The sequence below is a fragment of the Xiphias gladius genome, chromosome 5 (genome assembly GCF_016859285.1).
Source record: "Xiphias gladius isolate SHS-SW01 ecotype Sanya breed wild chromosome 5, ASM1685928v1, whole genome shotgun sequence".
NCBI classification, from domain to species: Eukaryota; Metazoa; Chordata; class Actinopteri; order Istiophoriformes; family Xiphiidae; genus Xiphias; species Xiphias gladius.
In genome coordinates this window covers 14,290,356-14,318,314 of record NC_053404.1, presented here as the reverse complement: position 1 = coordinate 14,318,314, position 27,959 = coordinate 14,290,356, and the positions used below count along the sequence as shown (strand labels likewise).

Sequence of the window (27,959 nt, the reverse complement as noted above, 5' to 3'; positions counted from 1 at the left end):
AAAATGAAAAAGATCCCAGTTTATAACAATATCTATGCAGGGAGATACTGTAGTTCCGTATTTGTATATCAAGTAACACATTTAAGTATTGAGGATGGTTTTTTTTTTTTTTTTTTTTTTTACATATTTAAGTGGCTAAACTGCAAAAGTGAACGTTTTAAACTAGTCTTATATGAAATACATACAGACATAAAAAAACTATTTCGTTGAAAACCATGACAGTTTCTTCACAACCAACAATATGTGATACCGTTACTTGAGGTGCTCATATATGAGATTCAGGTCATGATTACATCACACCTGGGGTTATGTTTCTGAATGAACATCAGCACATATTTTTTATACTGTACATGAAGAAGTTATACTTGATGAGATCAGCTACAGTAAGGTCACTTGAAACTACACACAATATCAACTAATGGGCATTTTATGATTGACACAAAACATTGAACAATGACATTTTCAGCCTACATAAACGTAGTGAGCGCTAAATGAGGAAATACCTTCTCTATAAGGATGTTCTCAGACACCCCAACACATCGCTCACTAATCAGACTCAACTGATACACATGCAAAGCTTTAACCAAATACCACGCAGCGGTGACAAGTGGGAAGAACTGGATAAAGGAAAAAAGCAAAAAAAAAGGGACGCTAAACCTTTGGTTGACAGAAAGCTGTGAAGGCACATTAAAATCTCCTCCTAAATCCTTCAAACTGGGGCACGTTACATTGGCGTTTGTCACTTTAATGCTGCGCAATGCAGATTCTGTAGAAATGGAAGTCAGGGAGGAGCAAATTTGACCAAAAAAAAAAAAAAAAGGGTTGCTGACATGCAAAAACTGTCTTGCACAGAGTGTCAGCAACATGGCACCAATACAACAGCTAGAGATTGGGTTTAATAAGTGACACATACTGGTAACACAGTACATGAAGCGGGAATACAGGCACAATTATCCTACACATGTTGAAATAATGGTTATATGTGAAATTGAAATATATCTTTATAGATTTTGGACCTAAAATCAACAAAAATAACTCAAGTCATATGATAAACAATCCTGTTAATTCCACTTAAAGGCATGTAGTCACAAATCTGTTCAATCCTGACAGAAGCTTTCATCTTGGAATGTTTTTTTGTTTTTAATATATAGACTGTTTCACTTGTAAAATACGGTGTAATTACAGTTAAATTAAGATTTTGACCAGTGCTGTAGATGTAAAATTAGAGCCTGCCCTTTTAAGCCATTATAAATCAAACTGAAACGTAATTGTTTATAATTCATCTTTCGCAGCTCCAAAACAGAAAACACTGTCGTCACACAGCTCTTGCATGAGTAGCTCTGTCAATCACCTGGGGAATGGAGAGAAAAAAGGTTCACAACCATGTTTTGTGCTCTGTGTGGCATGACTGTTTTTTTTAATGCTTGGATTGACTAGACCTTAAAAGCCCTTCTAAACTACTCCCATCCAAAATCTTTTATTCTCTACTATGATCAGCGTTGGCCTCGCCTGTTCATTTTCCCCACCCAAATATGACTGGGAGCGGTTTTCCAGATACTCTTATCCAGTGGAACAGATTCTCCAAGTCTCCTCCCTTGATCCTAATTCACTCCTTTGGTTTTTTTAGGGTTCATTTTTCCATTCCTCCTCCACTCTCGCCCTCTCTTTCTCTCTCTCTGTGCTCGGGTCCCACTGGCCACAGCTGGAGAACTCATCATCGCAGGCATCGTGATCATCATTGTTGTCGTCGTCTCCCTGAGCCCACTGCTGTAGCGGCTCCCTGCCAACGCCGCTGCAGCTTTGATTGCAGGGACTGGTACTAGCTGCCCTTCGACATTCAAACACTACTTGTTCCATTTTTGCCTAACAAATACCCATTCACTAGAGACCTTTACTGTTAATATAAACCATGTGTTGTGCTGAAAACATGTATTCTAACTTGACACTGGCCACACATTGGGAAAAACAAGCTGTGTTCCCCAAACTAGGAGGCTTTACAGACACTTAAAAAACTTGCTCTTATACATTAGTCACAGAAATAAATGCCCAGATGTCAAAGAAAATATCAACTAATTTAAACTAGTTTTCTTTTCTCCTAGCAGTACTTGGCCATAAGGAATTGTTTTCTGAAAATCCTTTGGGTACGCTTAAGGAAGAGGGCGTCTCCTAGCTTGATGTATATGCTCTGCAACCACACAAACGTGACCCCTTCGTGACCTTTTACTCCTCCATTCCCTCCAGTGATCACTAATTCAGGAGCAATGACATCATCCTCTGGACTGGCCCTTAATTTTTCCCCCCAGTTCAAAACTGGTCAGTGTACCTCCCCCCATTGCCCTCCTTCCTCCTAATCTCCAGAGAGACGTCGCCTTTGGCAACACTGGGACGATGCATCAGCTGTCAGTCACACTCCATGGGGGTGGGGGTCTGCTCTGCACTAAGAAAGTCTCCACACTGTGAGGGAAACTACTTTTTGACTCTTCACATGACCTTCAGACACTCAGACAAGCTCCGTCAGTCTCTCTCTTCCAGTGAAGGTGTGAGGACAATATTCTGTCTACATGCAAAGTTATGGGATTTTTGAGCCCCCACTGTCTCTGGTGCCTCGGCTTTGTAACATTCACATGATATGGATACAGCAATGTGTGAGACAAGCAGTTCTGTAGTACAAAAAGGAAGTTGAATATGTGGTTTGACCTTGCACAAGAGGAGGAATCTTCACATAACACATATATGCAAAGTGTGATATTCCAATCTCTACAACGATGATCCTAATAGAATTGTATCAATAAATATATTTTGGTCACTTAATTTTTATTCATGGTTAGCATTTAGCAGAAGTTGTGGATTAGTGCATCCACAACCATAAAGAACGAGTTAAGACAGACAACACAAATATGAGTTAAAATGTAGACCTGTCTAGGATAGATTCTTAATTTGCTAACATCCAAAAAATGCCTCATACGGGTTGTTGTTGTGTATTGGATATAGTTAAAAAATCATCACATTTTAAAAAGAAACAGTTAAAAGATTATATATTATCAACAAAAACAAAAAAGGAAACTAAATGCAACTCTAATAGATATCAAGATGGAAATACGTGGCACTGCCTATGACCTAGCACATCTTGATAATTTAAAATAGATGACCAAAAGGTCTGTAGTCAACTTTCAGGAGTCCATAGTCTTTTTGTCTCCCCCCTCCATTCCTCTGAGTCTCTCCCATGCTTTTGCTGCCATACCTCCACTTGGAATGCTCACAAATTGGGCATTTAAGTCCTGATGATGTGTTAAGTCCTCAGGCTTAGAGTTGAAATGTTAGTGAGTGTCCTGGTGTAAGTATCTGTATGTATACAGTATATACGGATGCAGTTAACAATGTGTAGGTGTGTGTGTGTCTGTGTATGTGAGTGCGTGTGTGTGTGTGTAACAGAGAGGGATCAGGATGCAGCCAGGGCCTTGATCAGGTACAGTTTGTCTCCCTGCTCACTGGTGAAGATGGGGGCTTTTTTGTAGTGTTCAACAAGCTCTTCCATAGAGTTGAACTTGCGCTGTCCAATGCAGTAAAGGTTTTCCTTCAGCTGTACTTTGAAATGCTTGTTCTTGCTCTGAGCCTTCAGGGAGATGGAAAAGTCGTTTGGCTGTAAAAAGAAAAGGAAATTCAAGGTTATTATCAGTGTTCAGACAGTGTTTCAAAGCAACTACAGGTAACAAATCGCAGCAATGGTTGTTGCATGACCAGATGTAGGCTACTGACTGATGACTCGCTGTCTCGGATGAGAAAGTCTCCCTCTGAGCCTCTCTGGTTGAGGGCCACCTCTGCCTGGTGGCGCGTCACCTTTCCGTAGTACCATTCCTTCCCCGCGAAGCGCCCACTGCCTGAAGGTGAGATGTAGTCACAGTCAGGTGTGGGTGGCCCAGCAAGCCCTGCTGTGGGTTTATGTGAGGTGGAGTCCAGCACAGTGACGTAGTTCTTAGGCACCAAGCCCAGCTGTCCATCTGCTTTGCGGCACTTCCACCACTCCGGGTCGTTCTCTGGCTTCTCCACGACCTCCATCACCTCACCCTTCTCAAAATTCAGCTCCTCGTCGTTGCCTGAGCTGAAAGGGTAGAGTGCCTGAACCGTGTGCAGCACCCTGTTCCCATTCGTGGTGCTGTTCACCACAGCCGCTAGCTTCTCTGTTAGTGAGCCGACCGGGTCACCGAGGCCACCAATTCCCCCTCCCCCTGCCGTCCCATCCACATCCTCCGTCACATAGTTAGATGGAAACCAGCCCGATCGTCCATTGTAGCTGCCGCGCCACCACCCGTCACTGCACTTCTCCATCACCACCACTCGTGTGCCTTTTACCAGAGACAGCTCGTCCTCACGCTCAGCTGAGTAGCTGAACTTGACCAGGGCGGGCAAGTTGAGGTCGTACAGCCGCTCGCCGTTATCTGCATACATGTCTGTGTCGGCGTTGGATGCTGTGTCTCTCATCCCACCCTTTCTGCTCTTCACCTTCCCAATTCCTAGAGAAAAAAAAAAAAAAAAAAAAAAATTAAGGAAAAGTTTACTGAAAGAATGTAATCATAGTCATCTTTACTGAAATTAAGTCCAATGAATAAGATCAGGAACTTTATTACAAGGCACCTGACATTTTGATTTAACATAGGTGTTTTTTTGTAAATTAAAACTTAAAAGTCATCACTTTACTAAAACACAAGTCCCTGGAATTTCAATTTTCACAACCTTCCCCGTCATACTACTTAAAAAACAAGTCCCCTGATTTTTTTTTTTCAACCTTCCCCGTCTGTGGAAGAGGTCTAAACAGAAGGAAAAAAAAAAAAAAACAGAAAAAACACACTTCTGAAAATTTAAGGGAGGAGGAAAAAAATCCCAGAAAAATACCAGGCAGCGATAATAAGCATCAGGGGTTGTGCTGAAATACAGGGAGGGTGGGCAAGCACGGCTAAATATCATTCCTTTTCCACATTACAGTGCCCCAACCCCCCACATTCCAAATCCAAATACATTGTTGGGGATTAGGTCTAGGTGCTGAGGAAACAAAAAATTAATGGTTAAAAAAAAAAAAAAAAAAAGTTTATTCAACATCTAATCACACTGCAGTAATCACTGCAGTTGCCCTGACATCTGTGACCTTGCTTGCACCGCAGCTGGATACTGTGCACTCAGTGGCACCATATCTAAACTGAAGGGGGGATTACCAGGCCCTTTTGCCTTTTCCTGGGTTATGGAGCCCTGAGGCCGAGCTTTGGCAGGTCTTTGGTCATCATCTTACTGGGCAAGAATTTCCACTTGGCAGCCTGGCATGCTAACAGTTGTATGAAACACATGCATAGCTACCAGTGGATGCAGTGGTGAGATCACACCTTCTTCCTACTTTCGAAGAGACCAGAAAGCAGCTCTAATACTCACAGTCTATCTATACAGTACCTTGTTCTGTGGAAACAAGGAAAGCAACAGTCAACTACTCTGCTAGTTCTTGTAATGCTAATATGACATTACTGTTATCATCCCAAGCCTATGGTCTTACTGATCATGTAGGCAAACCAGACTGAGGCTGAGACCAGTCAGACACTGATACCAGACACAGTAAGCAGAGGAAAGTAGTGTTTCTATTTCTGATTATGTTTGCAAGGCTATTGCTTGAATAATCAAAAGTCAGCGGGGTGAAATTATACATGAAGGCAGGGTGTAGTCCTCAGTACAGTGCTGGGAGGATCGTGTGTGTGTTTTCTGGCGTGGAGCATGACTACTGTATCACAGTGCCATACTAAATCTGTTTTACCACTGATAAATTGTTACTGAAAGGTGTCCGTGACTCAAGGAGTGCAGACAAATTTCATGGTAGTGCTGAGAGTCCAACTTCAAATTGCTTCCAGGTAGACCCTGTTATTAGTCACACCACTGTACATAACTACAGACTCCAGACAGGGTGTTAAGAGCTGAAGTCTGGAGGTGGAGGTGATGTCTAGTTATGCCTCTGTGAAGCCTTAGTAACTCAAAAGGAGAACTGCAAAAAGAAGTTGAAAAAACAAACATTTATATATCTGTAAATATATTTATGAATATACATATTTTAAATTACAAGATGAAACATTTTGATTAGAGAAGCCCACAAAACCTTGGTTTAAAGTTTCATAAAAGCACATATACCAACACAAACCTCACTCCTCTCCAATGTTTAAAATGATACAAAAGTTACACAGACCAAAAAAAAAAAAAACAAACAAAAAAAACAACCATATTCGTGCAGGTGCAAGCCCTAGGATGTGTCTTGTGCACAGTTGGAAATGACCTAGTTAGCTTCAAACAAAGGTTAGAGGTCAACCCTGCATAAATAAAATCTCTTTTAGCTCCAGCTGAGAATGGAGACAACTGAGAGGTTATAATTTATCGCGCTGGCCAGGTAAAGCAGCCCTTATCAGTGACCCTGTCAGGGATTTTAGTTGTTGCTTCCTGTTCCAGTCACACGAAAGCTTTGCATTAAAAAAGCACAGAGGATAAGACCACTGCATTTGACTAGACGCTCAATCTAAGCCAAGGTAATAAAGGGCAGTTTGGATTTGCCTGTACAGCTATAGGCAGATGATACTGGGAGAAGATAAGGGGTTGTTATTGAGGGCATCTGCTTCTCTGAGGGTCCATCTGTCATGCTGCTGTAGGTTAATTGCTGAGAATTCACTTGTATGGCCAAGAAGAAGAACTGTGAGTTTGCGCTTCCTTTTACAATTTAGCTGAGGCTCTTATCTTGGGTTGTTTCACACCAAAGAAACAATCACTGCACTGCTTAGAGTAAAGGCCACTGTTTGCAGTATTGAACACAGGTGCATTCCGCTCAACTGATGGTAACTGCTTTTGGTGAGCACTTCTTTGATATTCTGCTAAGTTTTTTCTGCCAAGTCTTTGAGTTCAGTGACGCTGTACTTATGGGACAATCGTTGGAACTTTAAAATATGCTGACCTCTACAAGGCCATGCCCTGGCCAGTGGCATTCTGGTTTTGACAAGAGACTGAAGGTTTGCCTGCAAACAAGAAGAGGGGAAGAAATTTCTGGCAAAGACTGAGCAGACTGACAGGACATAGCTGTTGTGCCGAAGACATCGCTGCTTGTTATGAGAACTGACTTGCCACCTTTACTGCAACATGACCATGTAGGAACGAGCAAAATTTGATTCAAATGTGAATACAGTAACTAGTCAATAACTAGCAGAATGTGCCAATTTGTGCCCAGATACTGTACCAAGAAAAGGGAAGTAACAGTGGTTTGTACAAGACAATAAACTAAAAATATGCACCACTTTGCCCCCAACCCTGACAGCTCCCCAAACTCCTCAATAGCTAAGGGAAGCACAATTCTCGTCCTGCACATACGTGCTCTATCCACCTGAAGTTAACCCTAAATACTACCAACTGCATACAGTTTACATGAGTATATACAGATGCGGCTGCACACCCCTTCCTCTGAAACCCACACACCATGCCACTACTCGATTATTACCTTCTAAAGGGTTATGAGACAGGAAGAGAAATTAAAAAGTACTGTGCACTGGAAATTTTTTTCTCTATCAAAGTCACATGCTTTTTCCTGTGCATTTCCTAAGAGAAAAATTCAGAAGAAGGAAATCGTGTTACTTCAGATACCAGTAAATCACTGCAAACAATGACGAAGACCTGAAGACACATATGTTAAACCCCTTTGAAAAAAGAAAAACTTCCCTTTTTGTTTACAGATGAAGCGCAGCAGGAGGACGACAAGAAAGTGCTGGGGAGTTTGCTCAGTTACCAGTGACAGACAGGAACTGGTTTTGTTTTTTAACTCTGGCCTCCCTACGCTAGCTGGCTGTCCATTGTCTGCCAGGGCCCTTTCGACCCCTCGACTTCCCTCCATTCCAGGGCTCTTCCTCTGTGGACGACAACACCCCGCGTCAGGCTGTCTGACAGTGCCTGAACATCCCCCTACTTGAACAGAACATGATTACTGGAACATGTTCGCAACAGCAGCGAAATAGCTTGCTAGCTGACTAAGGAAAACCAATATAAAAATACATGTCACCATCATATCCTAATTGCAATTTTACCCAAGTTGCCTAAAATATGTAAATAATATGTAGTACAATCACTATGTCACTGGTGAGTGTGTAACCTCACGTCTGACAAGACTGTGCCACTCGTATTCAGACATATGGTCTAGTATGAGACTTACACATTAAATGTTGTGACAACACATGCCATCAGAAAGAGTGAGTCAAACAAACGAAAGGGGAACGTACACGAGAGTGCAATAAGTAGTGCAAAAAGCAGGCAGCCATTGGTCTTGTTGATGAAGCGGAGCAGAGCTGAAGGAGAGTGCGCTCCATTTGGTTTTTACTGCTCTGGACAGTGCAGGTTTTCTGTCAGAGGCTACACCAAGTAGAACCTGTCCTGATAGTAAAACAAACAGGAGGTGGCTGAAGTAGTTCCGGCAGGCTATCGATATATGTGTACCTGTACGTCACTGCAGAAACACTGGAATGATTAGCTCACTCTCAAAGTCCCACTCCAGCATTTAATACCAATAAGAGTGTCTTTGCTGACAGCAATTACACACTTTACTGATCCATTTTTTCTTAACCTCTACTCTGGTGACCCAAATTTAAAGTACATTTTGGCAAAGCACTGGTCAATGTGGCTGGGATTCCCCTCAAATCAATACCGATACCTCCGTTCAACACCAAATGATTTCCATAACTTTGTTTTTATGACTGTACTTTTGTGATAAAGCAGTGAAGTAACATGTCACGACGCTGATATTTTTCATTTTTCAGTACTGTAGAGTGTATACTTAAAAGTAATAATTATTTGTGGAAGCAAATGCAACAGCAAGAAAGTTATACTTGAAAATTATTTAATTTTTCAATAGTAATGCCAATACCACACCTGAGTTTCGGGTATCAGAACCAAAATGAAACTTAACGTTAAAGAATATCAACATTTTTTCCTACAAAACCATTTTTCATTAACAAAATACACCAGATTTCTTGAATGTTAAATGTTGTTTAAACAAAAACTGCCATATATCAACTTTTGCTAAATTAAAAAAAGTCAAAAACTGGAAAGAATTTACATCAGAAATTAAGTGCTCAAAAACTAAGTAAACAAAAATACTAAGCTGACCAAAAATGCGATGGAAGTTTTCGGTAGTTGACTGTTTTCAAGTTCTTGGCATAATGGACACATTATGTTCAGTGCCAAAAATGCATTGAGGTTTGATACCCAGCCCTACTCATCACATGAAAAAAAAAAATTTAGGTATTGCTAAACCCAACACAAACTAATTCTGTTCTTTACAGAAATATTAACTTGCAGAGGGCTACCAAAACTGAAACTTTAGATTAATCCATTAATCAGTTAACAACTGTTTTGATGATCATTAATCATTTCAGTAATTTTTTCAGCAAAAATGGCAAAAATTTACTGTTTCCAGCTTGTCAAATGGGAATATTTTTTGGTTTTTCCTTATGACAGCAAACTAAATATTTTTGGATTGTTGTTCCGATAAATTCAAAACATTTTAACATGTGACCATGGGAACATGGGACTCTGGGATCATGTGATGGTGTTTTGGTACAGTATTTGCTGACATTCTGTAGACTGAACAATTTATCTATCAATTGAGAAAATAATCTGTATATTAATAAATATTGAAAGTAACTATTTGCACCCTACAGACCATTCAATTCAATAGACAATGAGAGCTGTGCTGTGGATGTTCCCCCTGTTCTCTTCTACTAACATGTTTACAGTGCTGGCTTTACTTCAGCAAGCCCAGACCACTGCTCAGTTCCTCTTAAGCAACTCTTAACGGCAGAAGACACAGAAAAACAAAGATGAGTGGACAGCTTTACAAAGATAAAAACATCTTAATTGATGTTGACAACTCTCTCGCCAATCTCTTAATTATGATCATGTCTTTTGCTTTTTTGGGCAGGGAACAGTCAGCAATAGTTTTGAGAAAAGAAGCAGGAGTTGGAAAAGAGGGAGCAAGGGACAGAGACTGCCAGAAAGTCCAAGAGACAGACCCTGCACAATGATTCAACTTCCTCCTAACTTCTCGCTTCCTCTCTGGCCTGCACTCCTCCAAAGCTCTGGGAGAAATGTGGCTCAAATTAGAGTTTCCGCTCACTGGAGAGGCTGAGAAACAGGAAAACAGAGGGAGGGGAAAGAGAGAGACAGATAGCGGAGACTAATAGCTCTCAGTTTACACAAGCAAAGGGTTTGTTAGCTCATCTCTGTGTTCTTCTCACTCTCTGAATCCTTTATACGGCAAAACAGGCCAGTCGGTGGACACACACACACACACACACACACACACACACACACACACACACACACACACACACACACAAGTAGGGTAGATAGACAGAGACAGGAGATAACACTCAACAGTTACAAGGTGAGATTACAGCATGGGTGAGCGTCAGGGCCTTTTGAAAAAGTGTGTCAGTGTGGCTGTAAAGTATCCACAGCCCACAGCGCTGCCTGGGTAATGACATTCTTCTGATAACCGAGCGAGGTGCAGGAGATGGGAGCCCAGGTCCCATCAATCAGCAGAGACCCCTTCCTCCTCTCAGCACAATGACTACAGTGTTCTACATGAGCACCCCGCGTCCCTTCAACTGTAGCTCATGACTGGTGGTGGGGGGACCCTCCCAGAATGTGCGAGCTCGCCCTGAGGGTAGCCTAAAGGAAAACAGACTTTGACAATGTCTTGAGATATTCCTAAACAGGGTGGAGAGGGGGTATTCAAGCATGATAATGTAATTCACTGAGTTGCAGCCCACTTACTAGGACAAAATGCTAGAAAAAATTAAGTAGGATTATAGTATGTGTATGTATGTTTAAAAGACAGAGACAGAGAAGGATTGCTGAGTCAATTACAGGCTTCATCTCAGCAAAAGGCTTTTCAAAAGCATATCCATCCAGTCTTTGCAGCCACTCACACAGACACAGCCTCAAAAGCTGTTAAGACTCCCTCTCTCTGTCTCTGCCAGCACAACATGTTAGCACAAAAATCAGTTTCCGCCTGTTCTAGATATGACACATCATTTGGCTAACCTAAAGCTGAAACCAACTAACAACCTTGGCAAAAAATCAGAGGGAAGACGGAAAAGAAAAGAAAGAAAAAAAAAAAACAACTGCTCCAGCAAAGCCACAGAGAGAAAAAAGAAGAACTGCTCAAACTTCAAACCAAAGCTCTTTTTAACACTTGAAAACAACACACAAGTCAGAACAACTTTAAGCTGCTACGGAAGACCAAGAAAGTTGAAAACTCACGAAAGAAATGTTTGAATAGGTTAGCCATGTCCATTTTGGGCTCGCTGTTTCTCCCTCTCTGTCTCTTTCCCGGCCCCTGCTCTCTTCCCACTGCAGCTGTAGAGTTATTCCATTGGAACACCCAGAGAGCTGGGCGGACAGCGGAGCAGGGCGGCCCACTCTTTGACCATGTGGTCAGGCTTAGCCAATGAGAGTGCGGGATAAAGAGGCCTCCAGTCCAGCTCTGGAAGGCAGAGTACAGAGGCCTCATGGAGAGGGAAAGAAGAAGGGGAGGGGGATTGAAGCTTAGACTAAAAGAAAGAGAAAGAAAAGATATGAAAGAAGGGAGAAATAAGGAAAGTGAAGGAGCTATTTTATCAGAACAAAGTGTCAGATTGATATTCGTAAGAGGGGTTTTTTTTTTTTAGAAACATCAATCGGTGGGGATGCTGCAAAGCCTGAGTGAGTGCTCAGTGTCACATGACTGCAGTTGTTTGTAGAGACACACACATAACTTTACAACAAACACAGGAAACATGAGTCCTCAAACTCATGTTTGAGAAACGCACAAGCACTCACACAGCAAAATACAGTCATCTGCAGACAGATCATACCCTTTCACATTCTTTCAAATGATGACACCACTCCCACGCCCAGCAACAGGCTTGTTTAAAAAGACAGATTTTTCCTCCCACATAACATATGTCAGTGTGGTCATAAAGCTGCTTTTGTTATTGCTCTTCATATATATACACAAGAAAAACCTAACCATCCATATTCTCCCAGTTAAAATGTCCTAAACCTACTTATAGATCATAAACCACAATACATGAAGGTGAACTATTTACAAGTATTCTATGATTGTATTAGTGTTTAACAAGGCTTGGTTTTGCCTTAAATCATGTTTTACATTAGTCTGTGTTTTATTGGATATGTATGAGTGAGACCTGAGCCTTTGTGCTTGCGTTTGTGTTTGTGTGTGAGGGTGTGTGCGTGTCATTCATGCAGCTGTCCACCTGAGGTTATTTGATCATGTATGTAGTGACAGGTGGGAAGTTGTTGGGAGGCTCATGGCTGTGGTGCATGACCACACACGCTCCCTACTAACCACAAACACACACACATACATACACAATACACATAATGGAAAGACACAAACTTACACACTTGACGGCAAAAAAGACTTAAAGTGCAGCTTTATATGCTTGAGTAGATTGATAAATATGACAAGTCTTGTAAATAAGGGTGGGCTATCTTCTCAAAAAATCATATCACAATCTTTTTAAACACACAATCATGATCTGAATTATGATCTTTCTTCCTAGTTTTGAAATGTACAGTCAGGAGTATCCAGACTCGACCCAGCCTATGGATGGTATGATTTGTACCATTTAAAACACAGTATTGTTTTCAAAAATTGTAATGTGCATCAGTGTCTTAAAGCCCACGTTGTCTACAGCTTTGAACAGCACCATATCCTTAGCAAGATAGAAAATGACCGCCTCAGTCACCTCTTCCCATCATCTGCTGCTTTTATTGTATTTTTTCAACTGCCCTAATGCGTCGGTCAATGATACGCATTTATGTTTTGGAAGCTCGTGAGATACAGATGAGGGGGCTTGTACCGACCTGAAACGCTCTTGGCATGTACCTTTGGATGCTATCTTTTAAGGTGGTTGAATGGATTTGTTGTATTTCCTCTGGAAGTGGTGAACATTGCCCGACAAAGTTTACAGATAACTTTGCTTTGAGAAATATCTGACTGTGCATAGCTGAAACCACTGCCATACTATTGACGTAAAGTCATTTTTTGGCACCAGCTCCTAACCTGCCATGCTGCTAGCTCACGTTGAATTGTTCTTCCAATACGTCACACATGAAAGAGACCCTATGTTAGAGACACGTGAAATAAATTACCAATCAGCACAGCCATCTAGTAGGCAATCATTCTGTTAGTTTGTGAACGTAGTGTGGATTCATGTTATGATGGCAGACCAAGTACAATTGATACAATGCTAAAATGTCACAAACTCTACAATTCGCTTGAAAAGTAGATTGTGGACATCTTCAAGAATGATCACGATATAAAATCGTCAGATCGCCCATCCCTACTTGTAAATTAATGTCAGCTTTATCAGAGACATGACAAAGTGAAAAGCATTGATGAGCTTTGTATAAAAACCATCATGAGACCTCTTCCTTGTCTAATATCATTTTTCATCAGAGGATTTCAGCACACAGCGCTGCCTGAATGTAACCAGTCTCTTCTAACCACAACAATAGCGCACACACACACACAGAAAAAAAACTATGTGCAGCTAACAGGAAGACACAGTTCCCGGGTCCAACAGATAAGTGTTACTTAACACTGCAGTTTGTGATACAGTTATAAATTCATGAAACACTTCTGGTTAGCAGTACCCAGAACACCCCATTCTTTCAGTCGTGTCTGAAGGGAAAAGCCACGTCTGGGCCAAGGGCTTCCTCGCAGAGGTCACCCTATGCAGGAGCGTATCGTGATCACTAAATCAAAGATGAGCAAAGGACATAAGGCTACCTCTTTTTTCCATCTCACAGATGAGGTTTGATGTTATGTTGTTGTCAAATGGGCCCATAAACGGCAGATGCTGGCTTTGGCTTTTTATCTTTCAGCTTTACAATAAATTAGATAAAACTACAATAACAATAACAACCCATTGCGTTTCTAACACAGGTCAACACAATTTACTGTCAATATAATACAGGCCTGTTTTAGTCTGCCTTAAGTCTCCACAGTGGCAAATGCTGGTGTACAACATTTAACCGAATTTAATGAGATCCAGACCAAACAAACGTGGCTGATGTAAACAAACAAACATCGTTATTCTATCATGCTCTTAATTGAGACACTGATGCCCTGTAGAAGAGGACAGGTTGGAGATTACAGTATGACAAAAATCAGAAACTAAAAACAAGACCTTCACATTTTATACAAACAGTTAAGAGAAATAATCAAACAGTGAAATCACAGGCAAAACGAATGCCAAGCTATCTGGCTGTTTTACAGGCTGGATGCCAGTGGTCAGAGAGTGTATCCCAAATTTTCATGAATGTCTGTCATCAAGAAGAATTAAGCTAAGACAAATGGTAACCTTGGCTTACATACATAGTTACGTTTGGCTTGCTCCTGGTAGTAAAAAGCCCTTGGCAAATGGCAGTGCCCAGAAATATTACTGTTGTGTTGATAGTGGAGACAACACCTGTGCCGTATCAAACCGGTCATGATAAGAGAAAAGGAGGTACTCCTCTGTTGTGATTGCTTACACACAAACAAAAAGTGGAGATATTTAGATTAGCCAGTTTTCTAAGTACCACAGTTGTAAAACCAAAATCACAATTGTATTTTAACTTTAAATGAACATTTGAAATCAAGACAAACATATTACTGCCTTACCTGATCAAATGCTTGAAGGTAAAATGGAAAAATATGAGAAACTGCACTATAGACACTCCTGCCAGACACTAAATCTTCACTTTGAGTGCACTGTGAGAAAAAAAGTAGCTTAAAACGTTTCAACCAATCAGACATCAGCCTGAGACCATCTTCCGGCGAAGGTTGTTACAGCACATTAGACACCACAGCAGTGTGGTCAAAAACAAACTGAGGTAGAACTGGCCTAGATAAAAGATGCTCTGTGACACTACTTTGTGTATGAAACACAAATTCAGCCAGCCTAGGGTCAAAAAGATGTTATGAGGATACATAAATGTTTTGAGCGCAAATATCTTTAAGTAATTTAACTGGAATCTTGTGAGCTTCTAAAATAGAAATAAACAAGGACTTGGGAGAGAGTAAACGTTAACATGGTTTCTGGCCAATGATTATTAAACTATCAAAAGTGAATTCAATACCAACTTTTAAACTTGAAGAAACTATAACTGTTTTTTTTTACCAAGTGTATCTTTGAGGTTCTTGACAATAGAAGCTTTCCTGGCACTGTTCTTCCTCTCCACATAGTTGGACGGCACAAAGCCTGTTTTGTTGGTGGCATTTCGAACCCTCCACCAGGACTTGGAGTCATCGAGCAGCCAGAGGCGCTCGTTTTTCTTGATGTCCAGCTCCTGGTCCTGCTGGGCCATGTAGTCAAACTTGGCGATGACAATCACCTCTTCCGTCATCTTGTACTAGGTACACTGATGGAGAGAGAGAAGAAGACAAAAAGACATCAGAGAGGCTAGAGTGAACATTTTTCACTAGAAACAATTTCAAGTAATTGATCAGCATCAAGTTTCTACTACACAGTGAAATCTGGGCCAATGTTGGCCAATGAGGAGGATTAGTAGTGGTGATAAAGTTAGCCTCAGTTTCTACCACCTAGAATGATGAGAAAACACAGTGGCACACTTTCTCCTGTAGTACAACAATACAGGAAACTGGTTGGCGTAGGTGGTGTGCAAGGCTGATTTTTTAATCATGTTGTTTTGCAATAATGACAAGTCAGAAAACCTAATTACACTAATATGAATAAGAAATTAAGTAAACTATGGATTAAAACTTTCTGGATCCCCTCTGTCTGTACAGCCTTCATACACTTTTTGAGCTTTGACTTTCCCGTTTGCTCCAGACCCAATGATTGGGTAAGAAGCACGCCAAAAGTAAAATTAGAAACTGTGTTTGTAAAAAAGATAGATACCTGTACTGCATCAAAGCTGAGAACTTCAAGGTCTCTGACACGTCTCTGTTGACCTAGAAAAAGAACACAGACAATGTTAGGGAATTACAAACTGACTCCTCAAAATTTTCTAGAGGATTTCTCATTAATACTCGTAAAACTTGTATCTGTACTGTCATTTTTGTGTCTTAACTGTTTAACACAACCAAGCCGCTGTTTATGTAGTAATGTCCTAATAGTGTATTCATGCCAAGATATGGACAGTGTTTTCCAAATATAATATAGCAAGGCCAGAACTATGTCCAAATGCCAGCTTCTATTTCCACAGTTTAGTTTCTTCAGATATAACCCCCCCCGACCCATTGTATTTTTGAAATAACAGATATAAATGATTATTCTTTTCAGCCATCAACACTGCATGCTGCCAGAGAGTATAGAGCTAATCTCTCAGTATCCACATTCTTCCTGAATTTACAGAAGGGATGATTTCCTCTCAGCAGCAGTCCAACAATTGTCTATTGTGTAGTCAAAATCAAAAATGAACCTGGGAGTCAGCAAGATGGCAAATATTACTGTAAAAGGGAAGTAAAGAAAAGGGGCAACGTGCGTCAGTAGTGTGGCTATGTCAGGGATTGAAGCACTCACTGAGCACTAATGATATAGGATATAACACACACACACACACACACACACACACACACAAAAAAGATACATATATATATATACACACACAATACATACACAAATACACATGAATGTACACACATACACATGTACACGTACACACACATGTACATACACGTACGCACACATGTACATACGTATACACACATGTACATACACGTACGCACACATGTACATACACGTACACACACGTACACATATATACACACATGTACATGCATACGTACATATGCATACGTACATATACACACACAAACATTTACGCACACACACAGACACAGATATACGCACATTTATACACCCACACGCACGCACACACGCACACACACTTATACACACACACACACACACACACACACACAAACACACATACACACACACACACACAAACACACATACACACACACACACACAAACACACATACACACACACACACACAAACACACACACATATATACATACATACATACACATAAGCACTCATATACATACATACATACATACATATAAACACACACACACACATTTATACACACACATTTATACACACACAAACACATTTATACACACACACACACACACACACACGAGTGCACACACACACACACATTTATACACACACACACATTTATACACACACACAAACACACACACACACACACACACACATTTATACACACACACACAAACATACACACGCACACACACAAACACACGCACACACACACACAAACACACAAACATACACACGCACACACACAAACACACACACAAACACAGACACACACACACAAACACACACACAAACACAGACACACACACAAACACACACACACACACACACAGACACACACACAAACACAGACACACACACACACACACACACACACACACACACACACACACACACACACACACACACACACACACACACAGACACACACACACACACACACACATAGACACAGAGACATAGACACACACACACACACATAGACACACACACACACACATATACATACACACATACGCATTCATGTTCAGCAATGAGCACATTCACAACAACTGGTCTTATGACCCATCTAGACACCAGCACATTTAGGCTACACTGAAGGAACTGCTTAGCTGCTCTGATGTCATGGAAGTGGATGGAGTTTCAACCCCCCCCCGACTTTAGGGAGGAGACACTGACCTCATTGATTGAGAGCTCTTAGTTTGTATTTGAAGTGATGGTGTCTAGGTTTCAGCTATAGTTTGCCCTGAGATAGGCCCAGAACCTGATCTTTGTAAACATGAGGAGGATAGGGAGGCCAAGCTGACCTTTCAAAAGCACCAAAAGGAGTAGAATAAACAATAAATGAGCATAAGTTGCGAGCTGGGAAGAAGCTTCTTCTCAGGAAGAGTCAAGATGTTGATGAGATGGCTCGTCCTTTCATAAAACAAATATAGCTAGTGAATGACAGTGCCACATCTCGATAGGGCGCACCTGTGGTCTGGGCTATAATTCTGCATGTGGGGTGTTGTTGACTTAATTTACCTAAAAACATTAGGGTGTGGCTTTATCTTATGGCATGTTATTGCCTGCTCCTTTTCCAACTCTAATTAATTTAATGAACACTAGCAGACATGTTTGGGAGCGGAACACAAAAAACAAAGAGCTGATTTACTCTCCTCAAGTGCTGTCTCTTTCACCAAGACAAAGGCAACAATCTCTCCACTCCCTGAGCTGGGCTGGATAACTGGCTGCCAAAGAGACTGAGTAGTGTGTATATGTGCTCTGTCTCTATTTACAACATCCCTGACTATCTTTTTGCCCACTCTCACTAACAGTGCATAACAGTATCATCAGTGTGGGACTCTCCGTTTCCCAGTTATCTCTCATTTTCAGAAAAAACACCGCATGCCAGTCTAACTTCTTTTAGCTGCCATCTACCCCCACGTCTAGGATGGCTGAGCACTAAGTGCACATTAACACTGCAGTGACTTACGACAATGCAGATGTGAGGGAGGATCAAAAAGTTAGGCGACAGATGATCTGAGCTAATCACGCAGCTGCGCACTTAGTCATGGCCACTTGCCACTCCAAAGCACTAAACACAACGTCAGACAGGTCAAACTGCTCAAATGGTGTTACATTCACATAAACTGTGGATCCTGGTTTACCCTGCTGCCTGTCAGAATTAACAGGTAGCCTGATCCATCATCATTCCTACAGCACACTATGGTCTTATTTAAAGCACAGTTTACCAGTCTGACCAAAATCTTGATTGTTTTGCAATTCCATTTGTCTTCACTTTTACACTGTAAAAATATTTCTCTTTAACCAAACAAGAAATGCAGAAAACTGGGCGGGGGATATCCAGAATTGAAGATATGCAGGACTTTGTTGCTGATTTGGAAATATTTTGTGGACTAGATTGTCACAGATGTAATGATGTCATGAATCGCTGCTTCCAGTCAAATAGCCTATGACCTTTATAATAACTGCTCATATAGATAATTTGAAGAAGTGACTTAAACTCTGAAAATAACATGGGTGCCAGACATAAAACAAAAACAGGATCTGTATGCACAAGCTTTGTGGTTGTGAACAAGGGCGACTGGACTGCATGGAATGGTAGACAGGTGGTCAAATCTGGTGGCAGGATTTTCCAGGCTCACTGTGGCTACTACCTCTTGAACCATTTCTTCCTTGCAATTTTTAAAACTGATCTGCTGACAGAAAAGCAACAAAATACTGTCAATTCTTAATATATTGTCTTTAACTGAACAAAAAATGAAAGTAATTTAAGGCAGTGCATCCTGTAGCTGCTTTACAATAAGAACTTTCCAGTGGTACACCAGCAGTTTGAACAGCAGCAGCAGACTTCATTACAACTCGCATTACAAGGCTAATGAGTGGCCCACCCACCCGATCACTATGGTAGGGGAACTTAACTCGGCAAGCCCAACGTGATATTTTCAAATTGCTTGTTTTGTCTGATCACCAGTCCAAAACCGAAAATTATTTAAATTGATATGATATTTAAATGATATAAAATCAGAGAAAAGCAGCAAATCCTCACATTTGAGAAGCTGGAACCTGAAAATGTTATGTATTTTTGCTTAAAAAAAATTAAGCAATTAATCAATAAAATAATCAGATTTGGCGATTAATTTCCTGCTGATCAAATAATCATTTGAGCCTAATTTTTATGTTTTATCTCAACCAAAAGGTTGAGGTCTATGTGTGGCAACAATACCACAAGAATAAATACCAAGTTGATAAAGAGGGTTCATCTTATTTACTGCCATAGCAGCAGTTTGGGCTAGTTACAGGTCAACCACTGTTACAATCAGTAACTCACTCATGTCTTGTGTGTGTCAACAATGGTCACAACTGTTTCCCATCAGCAGAAGACCACTAACCCTAATCTAGCACTGTTAACTAAAGGTTAGTGATTGTCTACTTAGATTTTCAGAAATAAATTTCTAATAAAGAAGCAACACTGTAGCTCACAAACCACAACAACTGCACATCATTGGTGTGACTGAGATGCAGAGTGCAACTTAGCGAGTTCTTATGTTACGTTGAAACAACAGTGACATGAGTTAACCACATCCTGCAGTCTACAGCTGCTGCCACAATTCCTTGTGTCTTTGCAAAAAAAAAAAAAAAAAAAACACACACACACACACACACACACACACACACACACACACACACACACACACACACACACACACACACACACACACACACACACACACACACACACACACACACACACACACACACACACACACACACACACACACACACACAGGCCACTGGTTGTGCTCTGGATCTATCTGGTAATGCATGATACAAGGACACTATACTAGAGATATGCACGAAAAGAAAAGATTTGGAATAGTATTAGTGTTCAGCATGGATTTTTGTGAATGGCCATGACTTTATTTGCCAGACTGACATTGGTAAGAATGAAGTCACAACAACTGGATAGTGTATAATCTAAACAAGCCTAAGAGAACAATCGTGGATCCTCGTCTCTCTTCGCTGTGAGAGCAAATAATGTACCACTGCTCTGCAGGATTGCTGAGGCACTGGGACAGCAACAGCATGAGCTCACAGAGTCAGACAGAGTAACCTAATCCCTGTGACAGCCTTCTAAAATCACAGGGCTCTGCTGCCTTCTGGAATGTGCTCTGTATGCTCACTGCTCACTCAGCCCCTCTGGCACGGCTGCACTTCCTCCAACTTACACCAAAACTTACATTTTAGCCAAAGAGCAGGTCTGCTTCACAAACGGACAGTGCAGGACAGCAACGGACCGCTGAATACATGCTTGTGCTCTTTTTTCACATCAAACCAGGCATCTAAAACCCTTGAGACTGCAACTCATCCCAGCTGTCCTAGATTCTCTCAAAACAAAACAGGAGCATAGCAGCAAAGGGTCATGGGAGACTTGGCAGGCCAGCTGTGAGACAGGAAGTGTGGACACAAGGGTGACCGGATGATGGGAAAGTGATGCAATCTGACAGAGTGCAGTCTTGAATCCTTGGATCAGATGAGTTCAGATAACTTATCTTTGCTTTGCGTTGATGCATGTAATCTATCTAATTTAAGAGATGAGCAATCAAGTCCAGGACCAGTTTAAACTTTAACACTAGTATTGCTGGGAGAACACACGCTTTTCTATATTAGAAAACTATATCGTTCCTGTATCATATTAAAACTTAATTAAAGACAGAGGGGCCTCCAGTGATTTGGGCCAACCATATATGCTCATGACTGTGTGAAAGCAGTTGGTTATCCACCCCTCGGGATCACCCTTGGCAGTAGGGAATGGCCTAAAATAGACCCATGCCTAATGTCCTTTGAGAATTGCCAGAGATACTCTCATAGCAACAAATAACACCAAAAGTTGAAGCTTTCTTTTAGGCCAACTTCACATCAAGAGGCTCACTCTACACTCAAAACAAATCTGTGAGAAGCGTACACAAACGTCACTGATGAAATATGTTGCATAGCAATTAAGACACGAAATGCAAAGTCTCTAGCCAGGCCATTCTAAGTTTCTATAAAGATAAATTATTTTAAAAATACAAGAGTAATTTTTATGACGCTTAGGGGAATCTCATGCAAAAACATATGCATAACCTAATACCTCCTTTATTGTTCTAAAGCTAAGTGTACTCAACTTTAATTACAGACTTATTTATACAAAGCTGTGGAATCGAGCTTTTATCAAATTTAGTCTTCTAATGGATTGAGCACCATCACATATCAGAGGACTTTCATTACTATATATAAATAATGATAAAAACTGATCATCAAATGGATAAAAAATTACTCAAAAGGGTTTCCACTTCCCTATTTTCACTTCCCAGTTCATTAGGACTGCATATTCTCCACTTCACAAGCCTCAGGCCAAATGTTACTGTCACTCCCACAGAGAGATGGCATTGGTGAACTGACTTGCCATTTTTGTGCCCGGAAAACAGAATGAGATGCCACACAGCATGAAGTGGCTGATAATAGTCCAATTCTATCAAAATGTCAGTGGACCTACAAATATCTAATGCATGCATCCAAAAGTCTTTTTCTCTGTAGAAAAAGCAAAGTTTTGTGTTCATAACATGCTAAAACAGACCCCCAGTGTGAGGGGGCTGTACCAAATGCAGTACCAAATGAAACATTTATAGTAAATAATAGTGTAGAGAAACATATTACTATTCTTGAATGGTGAGAACACTTCCACATAAAAGGGAATGACACAAACGTGCGGAAAAAAAAAAGTGGCTTTCACAGGGACTCTTATGTGGGTGCTTGCTGGAAAATAAATGACTGATCTGTATCAGCCCTGAATAGTCTGATCAAAGCATCCTTATCATATACTACAGTAAATTACATAACCAAAGTGCTTGTAAGAAGCCTACAACGTTGTAGAACAGTAAAAATATAGAAATAATATCACTGCACGACTATTTGCAAGAATAAACTGAACATTAGCCAGGCTAACACATTAACTAATTATTACCTTTAATTATTTCTAGTAAATTAATGGTCTACAGCTGCCCTTAGGTGGAGGTCTTCCAGTATGAAAATACTTACATCCTCTGTGTAAACAGATACCCACCAGAACATAATACCTCTGTGTAAGAAAGGATCTATTTCACCTACATCAGTAGAGCCTACACATCCACATCCACATCCACATCCTGCTGTTGCGAGTTGTTGTTCTGGGTGGCCTATTTTCTTATAGCTACCAGGTCCAATGATGGCCACATACAAGCAATCTGGGTTCAAGGCAACAGCGAAAAAAACCTTCAGGTTACCTCACCAAGTCTGAGAGCTCCAGGGGATTTCCCAATGACTATTCCAAGTTTACAAAGCAGAGGGATTCCTAACATCAAGTAGTACACTATGATAAAGCTGTTTGTGGTTGGTCTTGTGTGCTGTCAGGCTATTTAAAACTATTAGTAGCATTAAGGAGTCAGTAAAGCAGATGATGCGCAATGTATTGTAGGCTGTATACCTCGTTGCAACTGCAGCCTTCTGGAAAAAGCTATAGTTGCAGTCAAAATAGCAGATAATCAGTAAACTACAAAAAAATAATTCCAGACAGCCTGTGTCTGTGAGACATAAAATGGATACGCTAGCTTCCTCTTAGTCATTGTACCTCCTGGCAAATATGGGGTGCTGTCACAATAGGACTTAACAAGCCACTTGGGACATTAGTCTGGGAGAGCCACGTGTTGGAACTTGTGTATGAGCATCTTGAGTGCAGGAAGCATTCCAGATTGCATAGTGATGCCACAAAAATCTGGGGTCTGCGCAAATCAACAACATCTACAAGATGTTTGATAGAAGAGAGACAAGAAAGAAAATATTTTCCACAGAAACCCTCACCTCTGTGAGGCCTGAGTGAGACAGCCTACACACATTTTAAACACTGGGAGGAGTGTTCTTCATGAAACTGGGAGTTCTTTTACAATACTGTATTGAGAGTATAATGTTAGTTCTTGTGCCATTTTACTTAAAGCCCCCATGTGCACAGCTAGAAAATTTTCAGCTTTGACACCCCCAAGCGATGACAACGACAATGCATATTATTAACCCCTCCAGGGGATAGAACCAGGGACAATGACATGAATGAGGGCTTTGCAAAGACAAAACAAATTTTTACCAAGATGGCTGCAGTTTTCTAAAAAAAAAACGTTTCTATCAAAATAATCTGAAAGATGCTATAATCATCTTTTAAAAAAATCTACACATATTGGTTTTAAGAATCAATTTCTTAATGATTTTGAAACTGACAGTTTGTTGGGAAGACAATATACGTGTTAAGGCCAATTTTAGCCCGGAACTGCTCGATCCTTACCAATTTTACAATTTTCCCAGACTGAGTGTCATTTGACGTACAGCTTTAGGGGCATCATGACGCTTGATCAGTTCCATCCATGAACAATCAGCGATCAGGCTCCTAGATGATCAGTTAGATTTCTGGTATGTCAAAAATTTTGGTCGGCTTTCTTGTAGTTTGAGCAGTTCCACAGTCCAATTTTCCACATGGCTTTTATCAAAAAAAAATGTTATAAACTGTGGTTGAGCTTGTTTTTACATGTTGTGGCTAAAACTCTAGTCTTGACTGAGTATGCTGACATATAAAATTGAACTTCACTGAATAATAGATACCATACTGTCTGCATCTTTCAGTCTGCAGCTCCATTTTTCTTTTTTCGTTCTTACTTTCTACTCAAAGAAGAACTGCACAAAGTAATAATACCTTCTCTCTTTTGTCAAAATTGTTGAGGACACGACCGTCTTAAACTTTGCTGGAAGCATAAATGGACAAAACCAACCGGGTTAAGTTAAATGTGAGCAGCCACGTTATTGCCGGTCAGTTGATCATTACAGGCCACAAAGTGGCAAAGTGCAGTAGACCTGTAGGCTACCACTACTGTTGGTTCAACAAATTCGCACAAAGTATCTAGAGGTGGAGAGACTAATTATAGCCTCAGTGAATCACAGTGAAAACGTAAGTGTCTACTTTCATCATGAGAAAAATTACCATTTCTAAGAACACATTTTGACAATATTGCTTTTTTAGTCATGGATACACAACAACTTCAGTCATCACAATCACAGCTGCGGTTTCAAGTGCACACATCCTCATTTTCTCTCTGCCAAACTCAGTGAACGAAAACCCCGAACCATAATGAGCTAATAGAGAAAAACACCACTGAAACTGCACACTTCTTTTCTCCTACATGAGGAAATCCAACTTCCTCCTAATCAGAAATGTTAGCAAATACCTTGACCACACATGCTCTAAACTGTAAAGTTTTACAGAAGCAGGGAGGAATGTCATCAGATCAAACACCACTAACTGTGTTTTGCTTGATGACTTTGCTTTTGCATTAATTAACAGTTGAACAGAGCTTTTTATGTTTTCAGGTTTCCTTGATTCTGATAACAGTAAAGTAAAAAAAACCTGTTGCGTCTCCTGCAACAGGTGACCTAAATTAACATATAGAAAGTACCTTTGTCACTGACTGTTCAAATATGCCTACATGCATCAGCAATCAAAGGAAAACATGTCAGACAGAAAAAGAAGAAAATGAGGAAATGGAAAAGAGCTTGAGCAATAATTGAGATTAGGGAGATAAAAAGAAAGAAGATGAGATTGCAGAAAAAAAAATCCCTGTTTCTAAACCTTATTTAGAAGCCTAAAGCCACTTAATAGACTAGATTTCTGAGCTTGTAATTTTACCAGGGAAATTTTCAGCCACATTAGTTTTTTGCCTATCATGAAAATGCACAGTTGGTATTTTCCTCTAGGCTGTAGGGACAGATTTGGCTGCTGGAGGCCACTGGTAGCTGCAGCCAGGCACTCTCTTTTACAAAAAGAACTTGTGACTTTATATTCATAAGATTATACTTTCATAACTTTGAAAACAAGGTTGCTATTAGAGGGCATCTGACTCAACAGGAGCTAAGAATAGGACACAGAAGAAGTAAATAGGGCCATATCAAGCTTTTCTTCAGGGGGAGTCCTCAATCCTTAACATGAGCTCATGACCTGGAAGCTGATAGACGCAAATTTCCTCCGTAGGTCTCCTAATGGCCATTTTCACATCTCACAAATTGGCCTTAACGCTTAAGTGAAATATAATATCAGCCTTTAAACAAATCATAGGCTGGTAAGCAGGTTTCCACCATCTCTGTCCCTGCAAACTGTAGCTACCCTCCATCTGACTCCCACTGAGATCAGAGCTACAACAAACCAAATGTCTCTCCTCCTCTCACCTCCCTGAAACCTTGATGATAGACTGTGAAGAGGTCTGTCAGTGTGACAATAATTACAGAAACTGTACTATTCAGCAGCTGCAAACAACCACTTTGGCATTCGGAAAGACACACGTGCTATCCTCTTAAAATCCTTCAAATTTAACTAACCACATATCTTTAATTTAATAACAGAGAGATAAAATGCTCAAGTCATATTACTCTGCCAATTGTTTCAGGTTTTGTAACAGGTCTCACATACATAAGCCACAAGCGCTAGTTAATGATTATATAGCTTTATCGCCCATTGTGCTACTGAAGCATGACATTCAGTCTGGCTTTGGTTGTGTAAGGTAGAAACAATGTTAGGAGATAAACAGAGGGTGCAATTATAAAATTATTAAAATCATAAAATCAGTTTTGACAACTGATGGAAATTTTCATTGACATTTTATAGACTAAATGATTGCTCAATAATTGTGAAATATAATACATAGATAAATCAATAATTAAAATGATACCTGGTGCCAATGCATCAACAAAAGGCCATATTAGTGGGCAAACGAGGTGACAGACTGACACCAATTACCATTTATGGTTCTTTAAAACAAGTACAGGTAAGTTAGGGAATGTCTGCATCGTGACCATTACCAAGCTGTGTCCAATCAGTGCAAAACATACAGTAACTTAAACTTGTGTTTTTTGTGTAACCAGAGCTCAAGCATCAGAAAATACAATAAGTCAATGTGAATGCAGTAGATTAGAAGATTTGCTTTGTAAACCGTTTACTGTGGATACCGTTAAGGCGTCCTCTCCATTTTCAGTCTCAAATAAAAGCGTTAACGCGGTGCACTGTACGAAGTGAAGTGTAGCCACATTCAAAGGTTGTGCAGCAGTTTTATTTGAGCGTGTAACTTCTAACTTAAGCTTGACAGCGTGTCACGCTACCTAACTTGGCTAACGTTAACCTGGCTAAGAAAAACTGAGAAAAAATGCTTTTTATCGTTAAAAATACCTCGGTTATAGCCACACTAACCGTCGGCCAGCTGTGTAACAGTATATTGGCCATGTTGGCACGGAGATAGACGGTTTTGTCTGCGTTCACAGTTAGCTGTTAGCCGACGTGAGTTTTAATGTTACTCGGTGAATTCAAGGATAGTAAGAGCTAGCCTGTAGCTCTCGTGAGAGACGTACTGTAGTAGCCTGGATCACATAGCTTCACCGTCAGTGGCAGCTCAGATTCATACCCCGCTCAGTCATACCACGTCTTACCTGATTGCTGATGGCCACCCTTTATTATTTCCTTTGGGAAATATTTAATTTGTAGAAGCGTCACACTATCTAGACTCCTAGCTAGCAGCCAGTTATTTTTCCACTCCAACAAGCTAACCTAGCTGATGAGACGCTGTGCCCCGTTGGAATAGCATTTCTATGTCAAAGCATGTCATTGCTCAGCAGCACAGCCAGGCTAGCTAGCAGCAGCTACACAGGCTGTTCAGACTCCAGGTCCCTCCCGCTCGCATTCAATTGGCTGCAGATGAATCGACTCTCTTTTGATTGGACAGTCAGTCAATCACACTGCTGCTGCTGATGTTTTGCGTTCCCGAAAGCATCCATCATGTTTTTCGTCTTTAGAGGCCGAAGCATCAATCTCATCACCACTAGAAATTAAACATGTGTTTGAAGAGACACAGAGCGATATACGTCTTATTATTTAGTGTTTATTGTATAGTTTAGTATAACTTATTAATTTGTCTCAGAGTCAGCTGTCCAGAATAAAAGCCTCTTAAGCACTGAGTGGGACTTTAAGCACAGGCCTCATACTGTATAATATAAAAAGTAAACTAAACTGTATAATTTTAAAAGTAAAAATGTGTGGACAATCAGATAAAACATTCACATAAAAATTAAGTCGGAAAACATTTTCAAAATTGCACCTACTTGTCCTAATTCATAATAAATGTTGGCTGTACCTGACAACAATTTTGTGCAGTTCCATGCTTAAACGAGTATGGCCTTAAATTGTGAATTTATAAAATGCACGAGAAGT

General features: G+C 40.5%; 1 protein-coding gene across 2 annotated transcripts; it reads right to left on the bottom strand.

Moving 5' to 3' along the window:
* Positions 1 to 86: 86 nt before the first annotated feature.
* Positions 87 to 27,433, bottom strand: nck1b (NCK adaptor protein 1b). Of its 2 annotated transcripts, XM_040126550.1 has the most exons (5): positions 27,182 to 27,433; positions 15,972 to 16,024; positions 15,231 to 15,471; positions 3,757 to 4,511; positions 87 to 3,640 (listed from the first exon to the last, which is right to left on the bottom strand). In XM_040126550.1, exons 3-5 carry the CDS (start codon positions 15,454 to 15,456, stop codon positions 3,440 to 3,442), a joined length of 1,182 nt encoding a protein of 393 aa, XP_039982484.1. In that variant the 5' UTR covers positions 15,457 to 15,471; positions 15,972 to 16,024; positions 27,182 to 27,433; the 3' UTR covers positions 87 to 3,439. The 2 variants fall into 2 exon arrangements, with proteins under 2 accessions (XP_039982484.1, XP_039982486.1); XM_040126552.1 differs by lacking the exons at positions 15,231 to 15,471; positions 15,972 to 16,024; positions 27,182 to 27,433 and adding an exon at positions 11,320 to 11,404.
* Positions 27,434 to 27,959: the final 526 nt, after the last annotated feature.